This window comes from Toxotes jaculatrix, chromosome 12 (assembly GCF_017976425.1).
Source record: "Toxotes jaculatrix isolate fToxJac2 chromosome 12, fToxJac2.pri, whole genome shotgun sequence".
NCBI lineage: Eukaryota > Metazoa > Chordata > Actinopteri > Toxotidae > Toxotes > Toxotes jaculatrix.
In genome coordinates this window covers 23,422,466-23,434,421 of record NC_054405.1, presented here as the reverse complement: position 1 = coordinate 23,434,421, position 11,956 = coordinate 23,422,466, and the positions used below count along the sequence as shown (strand labels likewise).

General features: G+C 39.8%; 1 protein-coding gene across 3 annotated transcripts; it reads right to left on the bottom strand.

Moving 5' to 3' along the window:
• Positions 1-505: 505 nt before the first annotated feature.
• lrrc32 (leucine rich repeat containing 32) lies at positions 506-11,720 on the bottom strand. Of its 3 annotated transcripts, none has more exons than XM_041052149.1 (3): positions 11,650-11,720; positions 7,480-7,573; positions 506-4,587 (listed from the first exon to the last, which is right to left on the bottom strand). In XM_041052149.1, exons 1-3 carry the CDS (start codon positions 11,688-11,690, stop codon positions 2,716-2,718), a joined length of 2,007 nt encoding a protein of 668 aa, XP_040908083.1. In that variant the 5' UTR covers positions 11,691-11,720; the 3' UTR covers positions 506-2,715. The 3 variants fall into 3 exon arrangements, with proteins under 3 accessions (XP_040908083.1, XP_040908084.1, XP_040908085.1); XM_041052150.1 differs by lacking the exon at positions 11,650-11,720 and adding an exon at positions 9,556-9,749; XM_041052151.1 differs by lacking the exon at positions 11,650-11,720 and adding an exon at positions 9,650-9,730.
• Positions 11,721-11,956: the final 236 nt, after the last annotated feature.

Below are 11,956 nucleotides of genomic sequence, written 5' to 3'. Positions count from 1 at the left end.
ATTTGTGTGCAGCTTTGTGTCGGTAAGCTTAGAAATTTCCCACTTCACATGGTCCACCCAAATGCACCGTCACACAGAAACTGCAACAAAGAAGAGCACCGTCATGTTGTAATATGAACATCAACGTGCTCTGTGCAGTTATCAGCCACTAACATGATCAAATATAGACCTGTGCGTATTTTTGTGTCTGTAAAAAGTCAGAAAACAGAGAAAAAGCTCCATCACAGTTTCCAAGCGACGTCTTCAGATGAGAATCCAACTGGTTCGAATGTACAAGCACTGTACAGCATTTAATAAATGTGATTCACTACAATGTAGTTGTAAGCAGACATTTTAAGTGTTTGTGCTGATGTACAGTATTTGGCAGTTATTATATCTTCTCCTATGAAGACACATTTTATATTATCACAGCTGTACAGCAGCCTCCACAAGAACTATTATAGTCTAATATATTAAGATGAATTAAATAAAATGTAAAATAAGCAGACAATAATCAATGTTGGTGTCAGTGTTCAGAGGTTTATGTGTTCTTTGTCACACAAATAATTTCTCACACAGTGGTATGTGTAGAAAATGTCTTTCATTTGGTACAAACAATTGCTTACATTGTTTACTAAAGTCACACAAATTATTTCAATTGACTTGATAACAACAACAACAATAATAATAATGATAATAATAATAACAATAATAGTTTTACATTAAAATCCTATGAAACTGTGGATCCCAGTGTCGCCCACTACAATACAGCGCTGGAGTTCATATTCATTTATTTATTTAAAACAATAAAATATTGTACTTCTATATCATTGTGTCACAGTTATTAATTTCAGTGCTTAGGCAACCTTTTAACTTCACCCCTAATGGGTATTTTAAACATTGTCATGTCAAATCAGTCAATATTATGTCCAGGGGGAGCACCACAGGCCTGGGATCAGTACAGAAAACACAACTGTTCAAAATATCCAGCTTAGTCTTTATAGTATAAAAAAATAATAATAAATTATATCGACATATGCTCTTGGAATTATAGCATTACTCATGTCTTAGTGTTAACAGTAAGAGAACAAGATACAGAACAAGTCCCACAAATAAAGGCAAATATAAAGTGCAAACTACATAAAGAGTAAAAGGACGGCTTGGACTGCTATAAAAAGTAAAAAATAAAAAAACTCTTTTTAAGTGTTAGTGGGGTCATCACAGATGACTCCCAGCCTGCATGTACGTCTCCACTTAATCATACTTCATTATCTACCTATCATAGTGTTGTGGTCTTTAGTTTTAGCTTAAAGGAAAATTCCACTTATCTCTCTCAGATAATTTTACACTGTTAGTTATCTGAACCAACGCTGACCCCGCCCACTTTTACCTTCATTTACCCTTAAAGGAATAATTGGACATTTTGGGAATTACACTTGTGTTCTTGCTGAGAGTTATAGGAGGAGACTGATACCATTCACGTCTGTACAATAAATTCTAGCTGGTTAGCTTAGCTTAGCTTAGCTTAGCTTAGCTTAGCTTAGCTTAGCATGAAGACTGGAAACCAGGGGAGCTTGGCTCGGTCTCGGGTAACAAAACCCATCTACTGTACCACTGTACCTCTAAATCTCACTAATTAATGTCTTACATCTCATTTTGTTCAACACCTTTTGCATTCTCTTAAAGGGTAAGTTCACCAAAAACACATACTCTTTCTCAACAAACTGTGAGCGATGGGGTCCTATCGAGAATCTTTTTGAGGTACTCTCGGTTAAGGTTCCGTTCAATGTCCTGTGTTTATTGCAACTTCCTGGTTGTTGCTGCATGTGGCCAACAAACAGTCGGACACATGACCCCATGTAAAACCACAACTTTGGTTTCTGTGTGAATCAAACAAATGATGTGTCATGTGTCTTACAGTTTGCCTGAGGTGCTGGCAGAAGGATTTGGTTATCCATATCCAAATCAGTTGCTGTCAGCGTCCCCCTTTTTCCTTTATACTAAGCTAAGCTAACTGGCTCCTGACTGTAGCTTCACATTTAGAATACAGACATGGTACAAATATTCATCTGATCTTCTCACCAAGCTTTCAGCAAGAAAGCTAAATAAGAATGTGCCCCAAAAAAACAATCATTTCATGGCTGCATGTCAGCCTGCTCCATTTAGGCCGATGTGGGAGAGACAGTGATGAAGTGTTTCACTGTGGATTTTCCTTCTACATTCAATAAACTGATGTGCAGCATGTGGCTTGATATTAAAACAAAACATGAAACACTGCCATAATGGTGTGTTCAGACAGAAAGCAAAACTAATTTTCGCCTCACGTCATTTGCAGGACTTTGATCACCGAACACAGCAAAACGGTTCTGGCTTCTGTGGTTTGTCCATTTTACTTTTTCTTCAGAGACATTGTTTTAAGGCACATGTTTTGTGTCTGACAGGTGTCTCAGCCTATCAGTGAACCACTGCGCTTGTTTATTGCATTATCCAGATCACCTTCTTCCACGTTGACCAGATCTGGATTTATTTACTCTATTTAAAAAAAGATGGTAGTGGTAAACCCAAGTCAAATCTTCAAATTGTCCTTTGGGTGAGTCTTTGGGTGACACCACAGACACTACATTCATGTTTCTAAGTTGCACCTGGTTAAAACCACCAACCATCTTGTGAACAGAAACTGGAAAAGTTCCAAATATAAATTTCTTCATTGTCCTGCATGTGCACTGTTCATTCATGTCATGCATTAAAGCTCCTGTTACGCTTTCGTTTCCTTGACTGGCAACATTTAACCAGCAGCCCCGACACGATCATCACAGCTAACAAGACCAGTACAACAATGGTAATATACCCTGAGGTGCCTGATCTGTGACACATTGCCTCGGTCAACTTCTTTATGTTGACCGGCTCCGAAAAGTCCTCATGAACACAGGTCACGGTCCCGATGTCGGGAATGTCCACAGCTGAGCGCTGGACCAGGTGAAAGAAGCCGAGGTTGCTGCAGCAGTTCAGAGGGTTGGAGCCCATGTAGAGGGTTTTCAGTGAGTGCTCCAGAGCGAGCATGGTGCGGTACTCCAGGGTGACCAGTTTGTTGTTCTGCAGGTTTAAGGATTCAATGGAGAACTGTTTGTTCCACATAGGTAGAGAGGTCAACTGGTTGGTGGACAGGTCTACGTGTCTGAGACTCCTCAGCGAGGACAGATCTGTGTTTAACCTGGAAATGTTGTTTTCCCTCAGGAGGAGGTGAACCAGAGAGTCCTCGAGACCAGAGAGGGAGTCTCTGTCCATGTCTAAGCCTGGGTTCAGGGACAAGTCCAGTAACTCCAGAGGGGTGTTGGCAAATGCATTCGCAGGCAGAGTCTGCAGATTGTTTTCAGAGAGGTACAGGAAGTGCAAGTTGCAAACAGAAGAAAAGAAAACACAACCGGGAGGATCCTGCTGATTCCGGTCCGTCAGCACCGGTTCGTACTCCTTTTGCTCCAAGTTACAGATTTTCAGATTGTTCTGCTGGAGGTACAGGTATCTGATACTTGGAAGTCTTTGAAATACTTGATGGTCCAGGGTGGTGAGGCGGTTTCCTTGTAAGAAGAGCTGTTCCAGCGACTGTAGATTGTTTTCCCCAAATGTCAGACTCTGCAGTGAATTATCGCTGAGATTGATAATCTTCACTTTTGGTAGAAGGCCTTCAAATGTGATAGAAAATGAGTCAATGCAGTTATTACTCACGTTCAGGACCTCGAGGGATACTAAACAGCTGAAAAAGGACTCTGGTGTACTTTTGAGTTGGTTGTAACTCATGTCCAGGTATCTAAGGTTATGTAACATAACCTTTCTCCTCTCTTCGTGACTTCCCGAGACGTTGATGCTCTGAAGACGGTTTCGTGAAACATCCAAATACTCAAGCATGTTGGCGCTGGGGAGAAATGGAAAGTAAGGCATTTTGTTTTCACTCAGGTCGAGATAGAGAAGGTTGTACGGATGAGCTGACTGTCTGCTTTGGAAAAGCTCTATGCTGTTCTTGCTCAGATTGAGCACTTTTAAATTATAGAGATTGAAGTCTGTGATGCACGCGATTGAGTTCTTGGACAAATCGAGTTCAGTCAGATGATGCAAGGACTCAAACGCTCCGTCTTCAATCTCCAGGATGACGTTATTGTGGAGGCTGATTTTTTTCAAGGACGAGGCTCCACTGAAAGTATTTTGTGCTATTTTGGTGATGCTATTGCCGCTCAGAGAAAGGTTTGCCAGTGACGGAGAATCAGCCAGGAAATAGTCCGACATCCCTGTGTACAGCCCGTTGCTTGAAAGATCAAGTGACTCTACAGCTGTAAGACGGCCTATGCTGATTTTGGAAAGAGCGTAAACATTCAGATGATTCCTGGACAGATCCAGAACTTTTAGATCAGTCATGTCTTTGAAGAGATCTGGCTGGATGAAGTGGATCTTGTTAGAGTGAAGATTCAGACGATGGAAGCCGGTGTGGTTTGCCAGAGTTTCCTGGGTTAGTTTTTGCACCTGGTTGCGAGAAAGGTCCAGCATTTGGACGCCATGAGGAAGGTTGACTGGTGCACCTCTGAGGCTCCGATCGCTGCAAAATGCATCCATCTGGACCTACGAACAAAGACAAACACACAAGTCTGATTATGTCGGCACTCTGCCAGGATTGCCTGACCATGACAGAACACAGACCAAATGTTTAAACTGGGAAGATTTATGAGTCAGTGTGTCCGCGGCATGTTCTTGGCAGCGTGACAGTTCTGTGAGGTTTGTAATACTGAGTTATTCTAATGACGGAAAAAAAAAAACTTTTGCAATGGCTTTTATCTCTTAAAATTAATTTTAAAAGTTTACTGCTATTTAATGGCATGGCTTTCATCTCCCATCAACCCAAATAAAACCTTTACAAAAAAGATTTTTCAGTTTGAAGAAAACCTCACACCTTTTTTTTTTTTTTTTTTTTTACCGGCCCACAGTTTTCATCGACCTCTCCCCCTATTCTCCTAATAGATTCAAATATTTAGGGTATTGAGTGTAGTTTATAATTGAAGCCATATGGTCACGAGACTCTCGTGTCCAAAAACAGCTCGTAAAACTGTCTCTGTTCTCTGTTTTCTCTCTCAGGCTTGTGTACGTTTAGCTTCTTGACATATTTGTGGTTTCCTGAAAGTGGCATTCCTCGTTTCCTCGCTTACAAGCCGGCAACAAACAAACACACTGATTTATTCCAGGTCTTTTCCTTGTGACTTCTTTAAGTAACAGACGTGATATCAGTGATATCCTCATTGCCTGTGCTGACTGCAACTAAACTTGGGCAATCTGAGCCTAATACTGTAACACAGAGGTCTTCAACCTGTTCCTCAAAGGTTTTTGTTCCAACCAAACAGCAGCACACCAGACTTCACTCATTTAATCAACTGATCTCAGTCTTCAGACAGTTGATTGGTCAAATTGTGTGTTCTTTTTTTTTTTTTTTACCAAAAAAACTTTCTAACCACAGTACCCCCTTTATTCATTCTTCATGGCACCCTCTCTAAATCTGGGAAAACTCGACAGACCACAGCAACACGTGAGGTGACAGTCACAAGTGTTTAGTCACAAGTGACACGACATGTTTAGTCTCTCGGCTCATTTACTGTTCAACACCTTACAGTTTTATCTGAAAGACCACAGTGACTGTGGATTTGTTTGGATGGATTATATATATATATATATATGTTACGATGGACACGTTTCATCAAGAATTGATTATTAAAAATACAGTTTGTTGTCTTTTTATTACACGACAGCAGCATCGACAGCTTTGCCCTTGGCTTTTCTGACATCTCTACAGTTAGACGTTCTGTGCAGGTTTGGTGAAACTCCTTTGCTCGTTGACTTATCCTCACAAAAACCTGTATTATTTGAAAATCGGAAAAGTGGATGTGGGCCCTATATATTTTTGAGGGGACTTCGCTCTTTGCTTTGTCTCACTCACTGTTTCATTGTTCACAGCTGCAGCATAATTTCATTTTGCTGTGTTTTTAATTTGGGGATTTCAGTCTTTGTTGTTTATGTCTTCCCATTTTGACATGTTTGAATGTAAATGTTGCTTTGTTTTTCATGTGGTAAAACTTCATTTCTAAATTACTGTAAAAAACGAAGGGAAATAAATCCTCGGCCTGTGTTTGAGACACCCCAACGTGCTGCAGCGCTCACGTCGGGAAACCAGTGGTTTCAGGGTTTAAGGCACCAACCACGAATTGCAACATCTGTGGTTGAAGTCTGGTTGGGGAACTTTGTTTTTTTTTTTTGTTTGTTTCTCCTTCTTTTTCTTATGATTATTTTGGCTGTTTTACACCTTTACAGACAGCAGAGAAATAAAAGAGAGAAATGACATGCAACGAAGGTCAACAGGCCGGACTCAAACCAGGGATGATGCCGTTCGTGGGAAACTTAACCCAAGAGCAAACAAATACATTACGTACAGTAGACACACCACTAACCACTTGATAAAATCTGTGAAAAAACATGAAGGCGATTCTGCACTGAGCAGAATTCAGCAGCGAAACTCCGACTGATGTGCGGCTGCTTATAGAAATAGTAACCACCACATTAAACAAACATGACGCACTTTTAGTTTCAGGCTATTTTTAGAAAAGATGACTTGAAACAGAGTGGGAGCCAGTTTCAAAAGCGAGGCTCCCGATTTTTTCTTCACTGTCCATGTGACAGTCATGTTGAATTTCAAAGGATCTGTGGGAGGATTCGGACGCGTGCATTACATGTTCAAACCCACACAGATATATAGACCACAGGCAGCCACAGCTGAGTCTGTGGACACTTTTAATCACACCCAAAATCACTTGACAGTTTTTTTTGCCGCCAACTGCTACAACTCTGTAGTGATTCAACCTATAGTTACTGCATGAAAGCTCTTATGTTTTTGAATCGATAAATATTTTCAGTTTGTTAAAGGATTAAAACAAGAACCACTGCAGCCAGTTGGCATGGTGAGATAAACCTGAATCATGATTCAGTAGAAACTCCAAGGAAAAGATTTCATGGTACTATACACAATGACACACTCGAGTGACTGACTGACTGACTGATCTCTGCAGTATGGTGTAATACACAAATACTTCCAGTTTTTCTTCCAGTGAAGCCAAATAAGGTTTCATTGTTCAAAAATTAAAGCTCTGAGGTCTGTTGGCAGCACAGTTCAACAGCTAAAACTAATAAACCAGATCTGCTCAGGTCAAAAGCTTTCAAACAAACTGTCTGCCCATGGTTAAGCTCAAAATACCTCAAGCACCTGATGGATTAGGTGCCTCATCTCAGTTTCCATGAGCAACCCATAAAAATAAACTGCACCCTGTACATATTCAGTATTTATTTAACTGGAAATGTGAGGACTGTGCCCAGAAGAAGCCACAAAACTGAGAAAAACCTGAATTTAAATGCTAAAGTGTCACAATTGAACCACCGCTAGACGTGTGCAGTCTCTGTTTACCAGGCTTTACTTACAACTTGGCATGGAGGGAGGTGTCGGGGAGGACTTGCGGATGCCACCACGCAGCTGACCAACAGCGGGAAGAGCAGCTGGAAGGCGGCCATGGTGCTGCAGCACAGAGAGGCAGAGAGTCCAGATCATACGAGTTAGAAACACATGAATGCAGGAAGCATGCTAAGAGGTGATATAACTTAAAAAGGGAAGGAAGAGGGAAGTAGCCCTACCTACTATGTGACATGCTGACCTATGACAGTGCTATTTATGTCCTGATGTGCAGCACAAAAGGGGTTTTTTTGTTAATTGTATGCACATGTATACAGTATACAGCTGCAGAACTGGTACTACGGAGAAAGGATGACTAAGCAAATGAAGCAAAAATGTTTCCGTTAGTTCTGAGTAAATGTAATCGGTTCAGTTCTGTAGGTTATTGTTTGAAAACAGGAAAAACAGAGACTGTTTTGTCAGGACACGGTGAGTCATCTTTTATGACACTTGCAATTTGCGCCTCATTATTTTGCAGAAACCTACGAAAATATTTCCTGATACGTTCCCCTGAACAGAACAAAACAACATGTAACCTTGTGGGGCAGACAGTGTGGGAGTAATTAGTATCGCAGTAATGGTAAGTACCCTTGGGGATGATAAGCATGTGGAAATGAAAGAGGTACCACAAACAATTAGCGTATAGTGAAAAAGAAAAAAGAAGAAAAAACGCTGTTCATTTCAGTGTTAAAAATGATAAAAGGTTAGTTTAGGTCATGTAAAATGTTCACTACACTCTGAAGTTCCACACATTAAGACAGATTTTCTCTTATATTCTGCGTTCAATAAAGGCATTAATCATCTGATGCTCGTGAATAAATCTTAGCTCTGAGCAGATGAAGGGCACTAAAACACAGAAACATCATTTATCTGCTGCTACTGAAAAACTGCATCTGGATTTCTCTGCAATTAAGAAATAAATGTAAAAAAAAAAGTGTAAAACAAATCAAATAAAGTGGCTTCTTTCTTTTACTGATGTGAAGTCAAATACATAGGGTTTGTCACACAAATTACTTTTAAACATTTTCTATCAGATAAAACACTGTATTTGTTCATCAGCAGCCAGACAGACTCACTCTCTCTCTCTCTCTCTCTCTCTCTCTCTCTCTCTCTCCAGCAAGAAATGGTCTTCCATCTACTGTACTTAATTTATTTTGAGGTACTTCTACTTCACAATTTCAGTTTTATGCCAGTTTTTACTTCTACTGTACTTAAAAACACAATAAACGTGATAAACTAAACAAAACCTTGTCACGTTCCAGATTTCAAAGTTTAATTGAGACATTTCTCCTCTAAACTTTTCACTTGGTTTTATTTGAATAAAACAAACTGTCTGAGGCCAAAAAAGCTTAAAATTATCCAACAGTTCACCAAAAGTAAAGATAAGAGGAAGAAAAATTTAGAAAATGAAAACAAATGTGTGTCAGAACGTTGCTTTTTCTTCTTTCTTCTCGCATTAATCCACTCACAACCCCTCAGATTCATTAACTGAATTGTATATAAAGTAGTTCGAAGTGGTTTCATCTTGAAGAGCTCGAACAGTAAAATGCAGCTGAAGCATTGACGCATCGATATCAACAATCTGCTAAAGACTTGTTCTTAAAGTTAAAGTTCTTGTTCTTGTTCTTCTTAGATTCTACTTATAGTAAAATAATTATCAACTGATAATTTTATATATATATATATATATACACACACACACATATATACATATATATATATAAATCCTTTTCAGACAGGTGAATGTACACGTGTTTACAACCATTAGCAGAAGTATTCAGATCACTTAACAGCAACAATAACACAATGTAAACATACAGAGATATTGCCTGAAATATGTTCTAATCACATGTATTATATGTGAAACCCCTGCAAAGCAGTAATAATAATAGTATATTTAGAATTGTATACGCTGACACTTCTTCCACCACTGCAGTTTATAACCCACAGGAGCATCTGCTCCCACAGTCCAGTCCAGAGCCTCCACAGACCAAACCATACATCAACAGTAAGAAGCAGCACATTTTAAGACAAAGCTGAACGTTTACCTCACTTTCAGCTGATGACTATTTTGGCAGTAAGTCCTAACCATCTTGATTTCACATCCTCAGCGCGCGCACACACACACACACACCCACTCACAGATCGATAGCAACCAAACGAGCACCGCAGGCCAGAAGCTCCTCTCAGCTGACTCTTCCCTCCACATCGCACGGCTGCCGTCCAGCCATCACATCCTGTGAGAATATCCTGCATTGCTTAGCCCTCTTTCCCCCCTCCCACTGTTCTCAGGGAAATGCCTTATAAGGGGATTGGGAAGTCCAGTTGGGCCCCCTCCCCACACACACACACACACACAAACAGCAACCCCAAAAAGCACCTTTCAATCCCAAAGTTGGATGATTTCTTTAGAAATAGTTTTGATGTTCTCACATGCCAATCTCCATTTGGAATTTGGGGTATTTTAATATCTTTGGCCTCAAAGCTAAAAGTTCAAAGCATACTTTGTTCTCCATGAGTGTTTTATCTTTGAATGTGAGAACGTTTAAAAGCAACCTTTTATGGATGCATTTTTTTTTTTGTGATGCTCCACATGTCCACCCAGAGAAAAAAAAAGAAGTCAGCAACAGCAGTTATTGATGGATTTGGAAAGAAGTTGTCCGCCCATCGGAGACATGTGGGTGTGTTGAAAAATCACACATCCTTTTCAGGACTGTGGGAATAAATCGGATTTGTCATGTGGGTTTGCTGTGGTTAAAAATACTGTAAACAAACAGCACTGTAATTATAATGAGAGGGACTAGTTTACACAGACAGACAGACAGACACAGTTTTAAATGACTGTACAACTGTCTGAATGTCTAGACAGGCTGGGAAAGTGAATGAGCAAAAGTGCTCTTTGAGCAAGGAGCTGAACCTCTGACTGCTTTACTGTGCCAACATGAAACAGGAGGCTGAAACTGTGTTTCAAGCAAAGAAAATCTCCTTTTATTTAAGCAGTATTGTGACCTACATACTGTTCATGGACTTGTTTTTAAAGATTCTATTAAGCACAGTAAAACATTTTTAATAAATAATCAAAAATCCTGTTCACACGTGGCATATTTACACAGAAATTCACTTTTCCTGCCTCTTCACTGCTGATTTTTACTCTTGTTCAGTTATATATTGCTTTAATTTCCATTTCTGGCAGATTCACAGTAATGAACAAATGTGTTTGCAGCCAGTAGTGGAAGTTAAACAGTAATAACACACAGAACAAAAATGCTAAATGGAAAAATTTGCATTTAAAGTTTTAACAGTAAGTAAAAGCACAGAAGTATCCAGTATCTGGAAAAGCACCTAACGTATCCAAAAGTAAAAGTACTCATTATGCAGGATGGAGTACTGTGCTGTGGTGTCATTTTAACTTCTCTACATGAGGTTTAGTTTAATCTATAAAATAAATCACATTTTATAAACTTAAAGTCAGAATCTTCTGTAGTAGTGAAGTTACCCTTTAGACTCCATCTCACTGGATTTTCGTCACTTTTCTAGCAGCTTGATATTATTTTACAAATATGTTCACAACCAGCTGCGAAATACGTGTTTTAGATCTTTAATCTGAAAACATTTAATGACTGTATTCGTAACGTGCTGGTTTAATTCCTCTAACAACATCCTGATGACGAGACAGAAAACGGTCCCCATCTTCATCTGATACGGCTGAAAGCTCGGGTCAAATCTAGTAAGTGGACTTTGAGCTGAGACTGTTACTGTTTCCAGACCAATCAATCAACTTTGATGTTTAAACTTTAAGACAAAAGACTCAAGGTGCTGTGGATGCAGTCAGTCAGTTAACAGATCCGTCTCCATGACAACCAGTCAAATTTCCTCCAACATCCAAGATGATGGTGAGGACTGTATGAAATAGCTGAAAGCTCTGGAAAGAGGTAGCAGGTGGCTCCTGCTACCTCACGCAGAGGGGTAAACAGTACAATATTTCCTTCTGAAATTAAGCACAGGAGGAAGTACAGGTACCTCAAAATTAGACTTGCAGTGCAGTATTTAAGTTAATGCCCTTAGTTACTTTTCACCACTGTTGAAGACGAATTTAAACCATAGTAAATAATAAAATAATGGAATAAAGGAGGGAACCTTACCTGCTCTCTGGTGTCCCGTCTCCAGTTTCTCGTACTTTCATTTCAAGTTTAGTTTCACATTCACCATCATGCTTTATCAGTGGTGTCATATATACTGCTCTCTCTCTCTCACACACACACACCGCTTCATATTACAAATAAAGCACACCACATGATGCCTCCCTCGGGGGGATTGTCCCCTTTTGTTTACCGGGATTCCCGGGCTTTTTGTTTCCCTTTGCATGCAGCTCAGCATCATCTCTGAGGGCGTGTGGAGTGTTTTTCTTTTTCCAGATTTTTGTTTCCTGAAGGGAAACAGTGACATCAG